This window comes from Stegodyphus dumicola, chromosome 10 (genome assembly GCF_044657685.1).
Source record: "Stegodyphus dumicola isolate Sdum_Otavi_A_Nest chromosome 10, ASM4465768v1".
Lineage (NCBI taxonomy): Eukaryota > Metazoa > Arthropoda > Arachnida > Araneae > Eresidae > Stegodyphus > Stegodyphus dumicola.
The window spans coordinates 114,121,533-114,137,355 of record NC_140777.1 but is presented as its reverse complement, the minus strand read 5'-3'; the positions used below and the strand labels follow the sequence as shown (position 1 = coordinate 114,137,355).

The window sequence follows — 15,823 nt, the reverse complement described above, 5'->3', positions numbered from 1 at the left end:
GGAACAGAATGTGCATTCCCTCCGTGAGAGGACATTCATGAACGTAGTGTTCTGCTGTGCCCAGATCGCCGCAGCAGCACTGATCCGAATTGGAGATTCCAAATCTCTCAAAATATACTGGAAAGGCCCATGCCCTGTGATGTAATACACCATTTGTGGCCGTGCAACCAGTAGTTCCCTTTAGGCAGAAATGTATGCGCTCGGCGGCCTGTGTCTTCGTTGTCCCACGCAGCCTGCCAGAGTGCTAGAGCTGTGGCGCGCAGATTCCGTTTTAAATAGGAAACCGGCCATGGGATTTGTACTAGGACTGCTTCGACGTTATGGGCTGCTTCTTTTGCAAGCCGATCTGCAGTCTCATTACCATGATTCCCGATATGGGCTTTCGTCCATTCTAGATTAACTTTTAATTCTTTATGAGCACGGAGGTATTCTTGAATAGCTGCTATTATTGGAGAACTGTGGGTGGGGTTAAGGATGGCGCATAACGTAGACAGGCTGTCTGTTATTATGTAACTATTGTATAGCCTCTGCTGAATTATCGCTTGCAGTGCATAGCTTATAGCTGTGGCCTCGCTTTGGAAGACACTATTGTGCGCTTCAATGCCTCTTCCATTGGCTTACTATTCTAGCCTCTTTAAGTGCTGCATATGCACAGCCCACACTGTCGTCTATTTTAGATCCATCGTATAATAGGTAACATCTATGTTCGTTTATCTTGTGGTCTGCTTTAGGTTGACATTAACACACCGTCCTTGCAAAGACGGGTGCCTGTCAAGGCTGATGACTGCTCTTTCGAGGTTATCTGCAGTAAACACCTTTTCCCCAAATTGCGTTGTTTGGTCGAGTTGCTTGACTATCTGGTACATAGCTTCCTTCTCGACACTAATGGCCAAGGGTAGTATGCCAGCCAGGACTGCCAGTGCATTGGTCGGGGAAGTTCTAAATGCTCTCGTGATATTTAATAAAAACGGCCGTAGGATGCTTTGCAAATGCTTTACTTTTCTGCCCTGCATCGGTAAGGCCTAGACAGCTGCTCCATATGTCACGATCTTCTCAGTGACGGTGTTATAGAGGATCTTGAGGATATGGGGGTTGAGACCCCAGCGGTATCCTTTCATCATCTTGAGCTGCTGAGCGATGCTTGCTGTGCGCTGTTTTAGGGAGAGCACATGCGCTATCCAATTCAGTTTGTCATCAAATATTATTCCCAAGTATTTGAGTTCTCGCTTGATTGCAAGTCGTTTTCCATTGAGCGTGATGCGTGGTTGTCGCGTTAGGGAGCCTCCCTTTTTTGGAATCAATAAAACTTGCGATTTTTCTTCGGCAATCTTCAACTTCAGCGTTGCACATCGCTCCTGAAAGAGGTCGCAGGATTCTTGGCAGTTTCTCTGCAATTGCTCTCTAGTGGGGCCTTGTACTATTAGTGCCGTGTCATCGGCATATGCAACTATTTTCGTGTGACTTGGCCACGGCTGTGTAAGTATACTATTGTACGTTAAGTTCCATAGGAAGGGTCCCGCGCAGGAACCCTGCGGACATCCCCTTGTTTGATTATTTTGTAGTATTCTACTATTATGCTGCAGAATTAGTTTTCGTTCTGCGAGATAGTTCTCCAGTGTCCGATAGATATTCCGTGGACAGCGTGAGTTCCTTAGTGCCCGTAGGATTGCCGGCCACCACAACGTGTCAAAGGCACTTTTGAGATCGACTGAGATGAACGCGGTGTGATGACCGGACAATCTGTTTTGTAGGAGACATTCTTTAACCTTCATGAGAGCATGGACGGTGGATCTGCCTGTGCGAAACCCATATTGATCCTCGCTCAGGTAATTACTAGAGTGCAAGTGATGTTGGAGCCTGTTTACTAGCAACTTTTCAAATGTCTTACCAAGCGCTGATAGTAAGCATATTGGTCTGCAGACATCCGCTCTTCTCGGATCCTTGTTCTTTTTAGATCGACCAAGGAATAGAATTACTTGGCCGATCTTGAAGCACCTGGGGAACGTGCCGGTAGTTAGTAGCTTGTTGAATAGCTGTCGAAATAGATTGATATTCGAACGCACAATGACTTTAATTATACGATAGTCTACTCCGTCCGACCCAGGTGCTTTCTTTTGCGGTAGGCACTTTAAGACGTGCAATATTTCTTGTTTTGTGAAACAAGCATCTTCTGCAGTATCAATGTCCGAGGTATCATATCGGATTATTCTATGTGCTTGCGTGTCTTCGGAGGAGTCGTCTGTGGCGAAGACCGCCTTCACGATTTCTGCAAGCATGGTCTCTGTGAATTTATTGGAGATCTCTGGGACAGGTAGCAGATGGAAGGAGGCGGGTTTGAAAAGCTTACACGTGGCAATCTTGTGGTGTATGCCGTATATTTCGGTATTTTCCGTGCAAAATTTTCTCCAGCTTTCCAGTTTGGTCTGTAGGATCATTTTCTTATATTTTACTCTTTCCTGCTGAAAGGTGATGAGCGTGTTAGAAGAAATATTGTGACGCCGCTCCAGCTTAAGACGGCGTCTAAGGGCGCGAAATTTCTTCTGTTGTTCTCTGAGATGACTGCTCTACCAGTTTAGATTAGAGATCTTTTTGGTTGTTCTGGTTGGCAACAATTCATTACAAACTGTTCTTATGGTGGACATTATGTCACTCGTGATAACTTGTAAGGCTTCGGTGGTAGTTGCTTGTTCGATCAACTCTGCGAAGTGGGCAAGTTGGGATTTAATGGCTGCAGCAAATGTCCTTACTTTATTACCTGGCAAGTTATACCTCTTGATTATCGAGGTGGCTGTCTCACTGGCGATAGAAAATCTAATATAATTGTGGTCTGAAAGGCTTAAGCCTTCCACGACCGTCCAATCCTGAATCTTTTGCGCAATTTGCAATGTTGCTACTGTAAGGTTGGGCCATCCCTGTGAGTGGACGCGATCGAAGGTGGGTGCAGCATCATGATGATTCAGTACGCTCATATTTTGACTAGAAAAGAAATCTTCTAGCATCCGGCCTTTAAGATCAGTGCTGGCATATCCCCATGTGGAACTGTGGGCGTTGAAATCTCCAGCACATAAGATGTTATGGGACCTGTACCGCTGAAGTAGTTGCTGCATTCGCTGGATAGTTGTATCTATATTAGCTGTCGGAGGGGAGTATAGTGAGACCAAGAGAACCGTTATGTCGTGCATCTCAAGAAGAATAGCCACGAAGTCTCTTTCTGTGGTGATGATAACCGGTGTCCACGCTGGGTTGCAATTGATCAGTATTGCACGGGGTGAATCGTTAACATCTTCTTTTTGGTACACTGTCCATTGCAGAGGATAGCCTACCGCTTTTCCCTTCAAGCAGTATGGTTCTTGGGTAAATATTAGATCAACCACTTCGGTTGCGGCATATGCGGCAGCTTGTGCCGTGGCTGCTTTGGCATGTTGCAGATTAATCTGAAGGCAACTTATTGGTGTTTGAACTGGGATCGTGTCCATATTAATGTCCGTTGTCAGTGCAGCGTCCATTTGCTGAGGTGCTGGGTTAGACTATTACTGGTAAGAGGTGCAGAAGTAACTGAAGGCTGTGACGTACTTGCTTCTGTATGGGTGTTCACAGACACTTTCTCTTCAGTATTCCGTTGCGCTACAGACGTTGTCAACTGTCCGTTGATAAATTGCGCATTCTGCTGCATAGGCAGGGTGGTGGAAATTGTATCTGGTACCCAACCTGTAATTTGCGTCTCCGCAATTAATGCATGATGGTTGGTCTCCAGTGCAGTCTCTGGTTGCGTGAGCGCCGGAGCAGAAACCGCAGAAGATCTTGGAGGACCAAGTGAGACAAAAGTAGCCAGATGGCTAAATGTGAGTCCTTTTGTGGTTCATAGACTTTGGCAATAATTTTTAACCAGAGATTCGGCATCCAGAAGGTTCAGCCAAAGACAGGCAACCGCTAGGACGAGCCCCGTTGGCTGATATTTGTTGTTATGGGCACGAAGGAATAGAAGTGTATCTCCAACTTAATTCAGATCCTCCCTTGTTGTAGCCGCTAGAAGTTAGGTGTCAACGTCGACTGTACGTAAAACGCTTCATGAAAGCTTTATTTATGCTGAATTCTTTGTGATTGCTAAGATATTGTTCTAAAGTAATAAAACTTCATAAGAATACTAATGACATATTTTTAGACTTTGAAAATTTATTAATTGCTTGCGCAAAAATTCTTTTGGTGTACCAAATGTAACAAAAATTTTAATTAAGATGGAAAATCATAAAAGGGTATCACTGAAAATAATCCACCTCGATTATTCTAATTTATTTATTAACCGAACCCTTAATTCAAATTTAAAAATAACGTCAGATACCGCAAATTTTGAAATTAAGAGTCTCAATCAATTTTTGTCGAACGGGAGTCAAAATACACTCACTTCCAAAACTTAAGCACGGAGAGGAAAATGCTAATTTCCGGAAGCCAATCAGAATTGAAGAGGATGCAATGCGCTGCAGAAGTAAATGGAAGTATGCAAATATGTTAGGTAACAGCCAATCGCGCTTTCATGTCAAGAAAAATGCAAAAAGGCAGTCTTATAAGAAGCCAGCTTTATGAGGGTTTATTATTACTGTTACAGAAGTTGATTGTAAGTGCTGATAGAAGGTGTTTAAAACTTTCGAACAATTTTTTTCGAGACATACGTGTTTCTATGATTTCCAGAAGACGAATGGAAGATTCTGAGCGCTGGCGTGCTGTGGGGCGCATTGAAGCAGCACAGTCGATCACAGATGTTGCTCTTTTCTTCGGCGTTCATCATTCTGTAATTTCACGTTTATGGAAAAATTCCAAACCACACAGACAGTTGTCCGAAGACCCGTAGCCGGTCGCCCAAGGGTTACAACTCCCGCACAAGATCAATATATTGCTATTGTAGCCAAGCAGAATCGCAGAGCGACCTCCACACGTTTGACATCTATGGTTACAGCGTCCATTTGTAAGGCGATATCTGCAGCTACTGTACGCCGAAGATTACATATGAGTGGACTGTACGTCGGGTACTTCGAGTTTGTGTTCTTCTATTCGTCCAATCAAGAGGGGCACGATTACAGTGGTGCTGGAAACATGTCAATTGGGATGTGTTTGATTGGGGCAATGTCATGTTTACTGATGAGTCAAGATTTGCTCTGGAGCCAGATGACAAGCGTATAAGGATATGGCGTGCACAACGAACACGCAATCAGTCCCAAAACATAACGCATTCCGAGGCGGAAGCATTATGGTGTGGGCAGGGATTTCATTAGGATACCGCACCGACCTGCACATCTCTAAACGGGGTTCTTTGACGACTGTCCGGTATCGAGATGAAGTCCTAGAACCCATTGTGAGATTGTACGCTATTGGCCCTACTTTTGTTTTAATGGACGATAACGCACGTTCCCATAGAGCTGACATCGTCGATGACTACCTGAAGAATGAAGGGATTGCGCGTATGGCGTGGCCAGCATATTCGCCCAACCTTAATCCCATTGAAAATCTTTGGGATGCTCTCGGCCGTGCTGTATCTTCACGTTTCCCACTTCCAGCCACTCTTATTGAGCTGGAAACTGGCCTACAAGAAGAATGGCAATTGCTTAATTCTGCGGTGGTTGACCACCTAATTGAAAGCATTGTCACAAGGTGTAAACCTTGTATACAGATGAGGGGGAACACATACCCTAGTAATGTCCTTTTTCTCATTTTGTGCTGTTTATTTTCACTTTATACATAATTTTGTTTAAGTCTCCAGTATGTCTTTATCTGATAACTTACAAAAATGCAATATTGTTTTCATTTGTGTATATAGTTATTGATTTTGTTTTATGCATAAATATATATGTTACTTTCCTGCCGAATTTTGTGTCAATCAAAGCAGTATTTGTTGATTTTTTTGCATTTTGCATCTTCGTGCTTAACTTTTGGAAGTGAAGGTATATTGTGTTTAATTTGTATAATGAGCACAGAAGTTTCCTAAATATAGGCTAAAGCTGGTGAACATTACACTTTTTTAGCTTATTTAAGCTGTAAATCTTGGTTTATTATTTTATTTGTTGTTACAGACTCTGCAATTGATTTCTGTGTCGGTTAGTTATCTCTTGCTACAAACGATTTAACTTAAGAAACATCAGAATTAGTACATACCTTTTTCGGGTATTCGTTTGGAAGCTTCTTTCCATACAGAAGTAATGATTGACGGTTTTTCATTTTCCAAATAATAATGTTCGCTAATTTTCCCTGAGAAATTTTAATTTCACAATTTCACAATTTTGCATGTGAGTTTTGCAACTGAATTTTGGAATGAGAAATCCCCAAAACAATTCAACAAACAGTCTTTTTGAAAGAACGAAACACATCTTTTAATCACCAGTATGTTTATATTTGCTATTTTGAAAGCAGAAGGAATTTAAGAGCAGCAGACGATATTCCTCATTTGAAATAATAAGGTATTTCTCCCACTTTCCTAGCATGCCTTTTCTCCCACTTTCCTAGCGTGCCTTCGTGGTACTGCACGCTGGGCCGGTATTCCAGAGGTCCGCGGTTCGTTTCCCGGCGAAGGCGTTTGCTATTTTTCATCTTGCCTCGTTCCAAAAAAATACCTAATGTCTCTACAATGGCGCCCGAACAAAAAGGATGATGGGTGAGGATTCTTCACACTCAGGATTTGACCACTGGGTCCCCTAAAAATCCCAGTCGCCCTTTAAAAAGGGGGTGTATATAAGGTATTTTTCCCACTTTCCTGGCGTGCCTTCGAGGTGTAGTGGTATTGCACGCTCACGCTAGGCCGGTATTCCAGAGGTCCGTGGTTCGATTCCCGGCGAAGGCGATTGTTCATTTTTCATCTTGCCTGCTTCCAAAAAATACCTAATGTCTCTACAAGCTGTTGCCGGAAATGTTTATTCCAAATAATTTCCTTTTTTAAATTCTTTATTGAAATCGTTCTAAATATTTGTAAACACCCTCTGTACTTACTTCTCTGCTACAGAGGAAGGAGAATTTGGTGGACATATGTATAACTAAAAATTTGTGTAATACAATTCTTTATTACCCAAAAATTTATGCAATTCTCCATCAGTTGTGTTATTACACAATAAGAAATCTTCGAAATAGAGGAAGCTCCAACGAAAGGGCCGGATCCAATATACCTAATATACTAATGCTTTGTTTTCAGAAACATGTAACATATTTACGTACCTACATGTCGTAAATATTCCTGTTTAGGAATAAAAAAAACAATATCTGATTTAGGTTTTCTCTACGATGTGCTGCATCACTTTACTTCTCGGTGAAATTGGTACTTACTTTTCTATATATCTGCCTTTCTGCGCTGCTGGTGTTGTGACATGCGCAATTTCCTCTAAGTTCTTTTTGTTTCTATATAAGTTCAGATTTTTAGGACTTACAATAACACCGTCACACGCAACAATAATGTTTTCAACAGACCAGTCGGATCAAGAGCTCGGTGATTTAATGTCCTCTGATTACTTTATCTTCTGCGAATTGTTATCTTATTAGGTGCACGTATACCTGAAAAAGCTGCACGAAGCTTCCTAGCAGTTTGCTCATAACACTTGGTATTCTTGTTCTGAGTGTTCACAATCAAAACAAAATGACCCTTTATAGAGAACTCCGACTAAACCGCAGCGAAGATTCGATACCATTGTCGCCAGGTCAAATCAAATTCGACATTTTTAAATTGGGGTATTTATAAAAAATTGGAGTGTTCTTAAATTAGAGTATATATTAAATTGGAGATGATTGGAGTACCTGTATTAAGTATGTAAAACTATTTTCCGTTTTCTGAGCTTGACTTCAGATCAGCCTACATTTCAGCTAAATTAGTCGATTAAAATGTAACGTAAAGAACAGCATTTCGAAAAATATCCCGAGACATATATTTATTCAATTACATTTTATCTTCTAGCATAGCATTTCGTGGAATACAGCATGCAGCATATTTCTTCATTTACGCGCACTGGAGGCTTGTCACACTGCCTTGGAATTCAATATGGACGTGGTGGCTTTGCTTCCTTGCAGAAGATTTTACATTTTACTGGCTACACAGAGCTTGTCATGGTAAGCAATATTGCACATCGAACAGAACACAGTTTTTAACAGCCTGATAATGACTAGCAATGTTATAAACTTAAATATTTTTTTAAACAATTGTAAGAATTAGAAGCCAGAAATTAATACGAAAGAACATTTGAAATGGGACAGTATTTCTCACATTTATTTATTCAGAAACATTTAATATCGACTGAAATAAAGCGAAAATAAATTAAGGAAATAATGCGCGTGTGATTCTAGAATCATCCGCATAAAGATACGTACTTGGTTTCCCTCGTCTAAAATTCGTTATTTTTATGTTATCAAATATTTTTCACTTTTAATTTATGCAATAATCAAATATTTTTCAATTTTAATTTATGCAAAAATGAAAATATTTGAACAACTGTCGAATTCCAAAATGAAACGAATGCTGGACTAGTGTAACATTCGTTTCATTTTGGAAATCAAGAGCTGTTAAAAAATATGCACTTCCAAATTTAATGCCATTGTTTCGCTTTATTGTCACTTGTATTCTTTGTAAATGAGAAGAAAATGAATTGGTGGGTGGTGAAAAAAAAATCGCCATAAAGAAGTGTTTTGGAACTATGATGGCTTTTGGAGCCATGGTATCTGGTTTCTGTATGCAAAAATTCGTTATCAAAATTAAATAACCTGGTAAAAGTCATAACTGAAATTTCCAAAATCTTAAGCAAATTTATGAGCCAAAAAGTAATAAAAAATGTGTTGGGAACTACGTCGTTTTGAGTGCTTAATGCTGAAACATTTAAAACTTACTACTTGCCGACAAGGAAATATATTGAAATTAATATCAGAATGGGTAGAGATGTGCACCCTTTACTCAGCTTTGTGATTTGAAAACTGTAATGCAAAATGAAATTAACTGTTTCTTTAATCCGACGCCCTTAGCTGATGAAGAGGTATTCATACTTCAAGCATATAAGCCACAATGAGGTCCAATCAAGGTCAGGGGAAAAGATTTAGCGTAAGTGAGACGAACGGATTAGCTACGGATGGATGCATGACAAGGGATATCTTTTTATCTGCAAAATGGTCGTATAGGCATGAATTAACAGCTGTAATGTAGCTCGGATGTATAATACAAGGAATGCGTTTAGGATCACACGTGCTATCGAAATCATTATAGCAAGATTAAAATTTTAATCTCATCATTCTGAAATTCTCAATTCTTCAATTCTTCTCCCGCTTCAAAAGAAAAAAAAACTTATGACTTTACACATGTAAATTATTTAATTCTACGCACGACTTTAGTGCCATATAATTATGAAATGGTATAGTATAGAGTGACTGCGTTTGATAATATTGTAGAGCCATCAGGTTTTTTTGAACAGGAGAAATGAAATATGAGCATTGCCCTCGCGGAGACTCAAACCTGAACCTCTTGCATACGCGCCGAGTGTGCTACCGTTACATCACGAAGGCATGCAAAAAGAAAGGAGTCGTTTTAGTTGATTTTAAAAGTATTTTTTCACTCTTCTGTTTTTTTAGTTTCCCATTCTCTGTGACATTCATAAACTTCTTGACGAAACCTTTTTCTGTTTTGTCAAAAATCATTTAAAACATTAAATAAAAAAATTGCTTCATATATTACATTGTCGTCGGCCAAAATTGTGTATAAAAAATTTGAATTCGATAGTCTGTCAGGAAGCAGGTTAAAAATCAATGGAAAAATTCTAACTGTAGTGGAACACCACGAGTGAATAAATAAAAGCTTATAAAAACATATTTTTACTTTGAGAACTCAAAATCGACTTTTTTTCAACATAAAATTAATTATAATTTCGAATATTTTTGCGCAAAAAGTTTAATGATTTGTCGTTTTATAATCATATGGGGCTAAATCGATTGGTTTACATGTCATGGAATTCCAACCAAAGCTTTCAGAAAAATCATGCGCACAATTAGGAAAATTATAGTTTTGAGAAATCTTAAGTTATTATTACCTCCAAATCTTACGAATACGCACTCCTTTTTAAACTAAAAGGAAGATAATAATACATTTATCAGTTAAAATTTGTATATTATAAATATACAAGTATTTAAGTATATTGTATGTTTATTGTATGTTATGTCTTGTATATTTAAGTACGATTGTATGTATATACACTACCCGACATTGAAAATGTAACACCAAGAAGCAGTGGCCAGAAAGTGATGATACTCGGCAAACAGAGAGAGACAGCAACAAACAATAATTGACCTTTATTTCGAAATGATATGCATAATACAGAGCGAGAACAATGTCGGCTTATTAGCTTAAAGGACACCTTGGGACGGCGATACACGAAGAAACACGTTAAGGTGCAGAGTCAATGAGACTACGGATGGTGTCCTGAGGAATGGCTCTGCATTTCCTGTCAACCATTTGCCACAGTTCGCCTTCTGAATGCGGCAGTCGCACGGTCTGCATCTGTATACATCGCAGAGCACGTTGACTGATGAGAGCTATGTGTGGTCGCGCATTACCCTGTTAATAAAGGGCATTATGCACGCCCTGAAGGAAGCGGAGTATCACCGGCCACAGCCCATCATCCACGTATCTTTGGGTCTTCATAGGGCCCTGAATACGAAATAGAAGTGCCCTGGAATCGTATGCAATTGTGCCCCAAACTATGATGCCGCGTGGTAACGCGGTGGAGCGTTCCACAATTGCTGCGGGATCGTACCTGTCTCCACATCGAAGCAACACTCGTACGGCGATTATCATTGGAGAAACAGAAGCGTGACTCATCTGAGAACACGACCCTCGATTCATGCCATTCCTTCGTCCACATCGTTCGAACCCGGCATCATTGCAGACGTTGGCGTCTACGATAGGGGGTCAAGGCAGTCTTCTTAACGGACGCCACGAGTGCAGGCCACTAGCCACCAATCGACGACAAATGGTTTTGGTCGATATGGGAACTGTACCTGCTGCAGAGGTAGAAGTGGCTTGCTGGCGCGCCATTGCTTGTCGGCGGATGCGTCGATCCTTGGGAGCTGGCGTCACTCTGGCTGTACCGACACCTCTCGAACTTGTCACATTTCCTTGTTCCTTCGCTACAGCCGGTCTACTGTAAACTCGTATAGGTGTGTATCAGTTGAGATTTTCCGTATGGACCAACCTGCCCTTCTCAGTGCGATCCCTATGCCTCTCTTAAAATCATCTGTCTGCTGGAACTGCCTCCTTTGACGATGGCAAGGCATCTCTGAGACAAAAACAAATTTCTGCGATAATTTACTTAGCAGAAATAATGATACGAATGCAGCTTCCTTCCCATATATCTTCTTCAATGTGCGTTGGAGAGCTGCGCATTTCACAACTCGGTACCGTGAAATTTGCATAATTTTCGAGCCCTTCCTTCTTGTGTTGCCTTTTCAATGTCGGGTAGTGTATAACCATCATAATTTTATTTGAGACGATGAAAAGAGAAGAATCGAGATTTCTATGCAGTCCCGAATTTAATTATAGTTAGTTCTAAACGTTTTTATAATAGAAATATAATAATTGTTTATTTTATACAAATATATCGCTTACATAGTTCGTCAAAATAATTGAAAATTCTAATTATTCAGTTCACAGCAATCATGTACGCAAGCAGGAAAATCATATTCGTGTGAACTCTTAACTGAAAAAGAAGTTACCTTGGAATCTTCTAAGTACATTCCTTTATTTAAATTAATAAATGTATAAATAAAATCTTAATCACCTAATTTGTCCTTTATGTGTAACTAGGGATTTCTGTAAAACTGTATATATAAGCATTTTATCTGGAGTTCAGAGAATATTTAATACCAGTAATTTGCAGAAATGAAAATATGAAACCATCTGGCCGTGTTGAAATCAAACACTTTGAGTTCTACTTTTTAGAATGAGTATAATATTTTACTAAATTTAACGATATAGGCAGGAATAGAGAATAAACAGTTAGATTTTTTTAAATGCAAAACCATAGATAGTATTGGCCCTATTTCAAATAGTAATTGCACATCTGCGACAGATGATTTTAAAGCTCCCTCAAGACCTTCTATGTAGACGATGTATATCACTCTAATAATTGCTAATATTTCACTGAAACTAATTTAATATTGGAGAATTATCACCTAATTTCAAATCTATTTAATTTTCGCCACACCACACCATTTGTTTTTCATCCTTTATTTTATTTAAAGAGAGAAAAGATGAAGATTATATATTGAAACTTCTGAAGATGCTAAGAGTTTAATTAAATAATTGTACTGAATATCGTCAAAATCTCTAAAGCGATCTCTTCACCAGAAGACAAAATCATCTGAAAACGTAGCAGGCCGTCTTAAAGAGGGAAAAAAAAGAGAAAGGAGGAGGTTGTTCTTCAAATGGCTTGTCCAATGCTTATCAGCGAGTAGAAATATGAATATGAAACTTACCAGTTGCGATCGAATGATACCAAATGAGTATTGGTAGTTCGTTCAGGGTTAAGTACACTAGCGACCTACATTTGTTGCACATTGGTAGTTAACCATATTTCGATTCCAGGCGAACGGGTTGGCTTCAAGGAGTTTTCGTGGTTTTCTTTGTATATAGCGTGGATATCAGCCAGTTTCCCTTAGAAAAACCCTTATAAAGGCATTCCTCTTGTTATCTTGTGATAACTCATATAGAACTTTCATGCTTTTCAATATCAAATAAACAAATCGCAGCAACGATCAGGGTTAAAAGTCCAGTGAACGTGTTAGTAGCATGGCATTTTCTTAATTTTCCATATTCATACCATGAATACTAAGATTTTTCCTTTAAAATGTCGTCCTCTTCGGCAAAGTACAACTCTGCCATAATCGAAATATAATAGCCGATTCACCAGTAGTACAAATTTTGTTCCACCGGTGGTCAAATAGTTAAGACGGGTGGATTTTATTAATTTGGCCTAGAATCGAATCCTAAGGAGTGTGCTTGTTTCATGAGCGTTTTTATTTTTTTCTTTATGCAGTGTGAATGTGAGCCACTTCTCTCCTCGAATACGTGCCTCTTCTTACGCAGGTAACCTTCGTGAGCTTTTCCACGAAATCCTCTATAACAAAGACATAGGGAATAAGACACTGTGTAATGATTATTTTTTTACAAAAACATTCCGTTTGTTCTGTTGAAATAAAATGCAGGCTTGTGTTTTGCCGTTACGTAACTGCAATCTGTGTGAGTATTAGACTCAAAGGTATGAAATCATAGTTGGCTATGCGAGCAATGGCTAGAATGTTATTGCGGCAGCCCAATATCCATTCTATCTGCTATTAGAGTAACAATGAATGAATAATAATGTCTGGCGGTAAGAGAAAACATTTAAAGAATAGTAGATTGGAGACAGTCACGTTATGAAAGATAAATGTTTGCGCGTTAATGGGAAACAATAAAAAATAACGAATCGTGCAAATAAGAATATTACCGTACTATTTTATGCAAAGGAAGTATGCACAGATTTAAACATACAATGTTGGTTCCTTTATATGACAAATAATGTTCATAAGACGTAAGAAGCTGAGTATCTGGTGTTGAATATCAGGGTACAGCAAATGCAAACGCTCCGCATTTCAATTAATCTTTAATATATAATTCAGAATAAACATAAATTAGCACTACGATCTATAAATTAATTTGTTCTTTTTATTAGTCATAAACACTATTTATAAGAACAGTAACTTGATTTGTAGATATTTCTATGACATTTATCGTGAAAGGATTTTCTCCAAGAGCGGGATTCTACGAGTATAAAATTTAACAGTAAATAAGAATCTTTCTTATCGGTAACAGTTGAATTTGGGAAAGTTTTCATAACTTGTTTAGTTAAAAGTAAGTTACTTAGTGGTTAATTAAATATATTAAAATCATTTGAAATAAATAATAGTCTGAAGATTCAATATTTAGCTGCTAGTAAGTTTGAATTACAAAATGTAACCAATAGAAATTTTTTACAAATATTATTTTACAGATAAAAATTGAATGCTACAAATCTCAATTTATTCTTCTTTGTGTTATTATTATTATTATGTATGTTTTGATTAATATTTAGTAAATGAAATTAGAAAATGAGTTAAAGTTTAGCTAAAATTTCATTTAAAATTTAGTTACATTTTAATAAAAATAATTTCGCCCTCAACTGCTTTCAGATTCTGTATCCAGTTATTTGAGCATGAGACCACTAACTTAGAACCTTTTTCCATCATTGGTGCAGACTGCTAAGCTAATGTGTTTTCTTACTGAAAATATTTCTTTGACATAAAAAGAGAGTAATGGATCATCCAAATATGATTTGCTATTGTGATTAATTCAGCGTCCTAAATTGATGATACAAAGAATGCTGATCTCCATTTTCTCAGAATTAAATTAAATCTAAAACTTTTATCATCCTATTTACAAATGTTGAGATGTTGTGCCAATTATAAATTATTTAATAAAATTTGCTTTAATTATGTATCGTCATTAAAATAACTTTTATGAAACTACTTGCTTCAGCTGAACATAAACAGGGAGGCGGATCATTTAAAAAAATCATGTAAAGACCGAAATTGACAAGAATTAAAAATTTCTTGTAAGATTCACCATTTGGCATTAATTTGAAACATTTAGTTTGATTTTGAGATTTTCTAAATCGCATGGTAAATTTTGTTGTATTTTTTATTTTATTGCAGCAGTTAAAAATACAAAGAAAAGTCTTTACCCGAAAGGTCAGGAATTAAATTATCACCATTTCTATAAGGTATCCAATAACTTCGATTATACTGCACTGATTTTCTTGTTAAATGACATCACAGTCAATGCATGTTTCCTGTTGCCGAGCGTGCTCTTCTTTTTATATCGGATTAGTTATAGTTGAAAGAGGTTTTACTGATACTTTACTCAAATGCTATTAGACCAGTTTTCCTCGAAGAAGAACTTCAAATTTAACTGTTATAACTGTTGCATATAAACAAAATGCAAAGCACATCTGAGGCAGTTCTAGGATTATATGTGTAATCACATACAGAATATTCTCGTACATAAATTATACTTTTCAGATTATAAAACATGCAGTACGATGATTATGCCAATAGTTTTATTTCTTTCTCAAACGAAACATTATTTGTGTAATTTTTACAAAACAAAACTTTCTTCAAATCCTTGCCTCGTTCTATTCTGCATTATTAAAGATGCAAAATGCAAATCCATAATTTTCACAATTTTAGGAACTCTAGGAAAGTATTGCTTTCTTTATTTTTTCCTATTTAATATTAAATTTCAAATTAGTATAAAAATTTTATAGATGGAAGAGACGGCGAAAATGAGCAATCCCTCGTCGGGACTTGAATCCTGGACCTCTCGAATAAGCGCCGTGTTCTACAGTTAAACTATGAAGGCATTCTGGAAGGAGACAACGCTGATGAAACGGCACAGCTTCCGCCCTAATGCGGCCTAATAGGCGCTTATCGGAATTAAGTGCCCCCCCCCGACCTTGATCAATCCACAATGTTGCGACCCCACAGAGCAAGGGCAGACAAGGCAGTACCAGGTAAGGTAGCAAGCAAGGGCAGGGCAGAGCAAGGGCAGACAAGGCAGTACAAGGCAGAGAATTAGGGGACCCAATCGCCAAATCCTGGTACTGCCAAATTATCGTCCATCACCTTTTAGTTCATGCACCTTTGGAGAGTCATTAGGATTATTGATGCAGGAGACGATAAAAATGAGCATTTCCCTCACTGGGACTCGAATCTTGAACCTCTCGAATACACGCCGAGTGTGCTACCC

General features: G+C 38.4%; 1 protein-coding gene across 1 annotated transcript in view; it reads left to right on the top strand.

Annotated features, from left to right (window-relative positions):
* The window catches only part of LOC118204023 (alkylglycerol monooxygenase-like), a 121,882-nt gene that overhangs the window by 63,143 nt on the left and 42,916 nt on the right, over positions 1-15,823 (top strand). Inside the window, exon 4 of the mRNA XM_085826097.1 lies at positions 7,925-8,076. Within this exon, the coding sequence (XP_085682223.1) occupies positions 7,925-8,076 (152 nt within the window). The remainder of the gene's footprint in view (positions 1-7,924; positions 8,077-15,823) is intronic.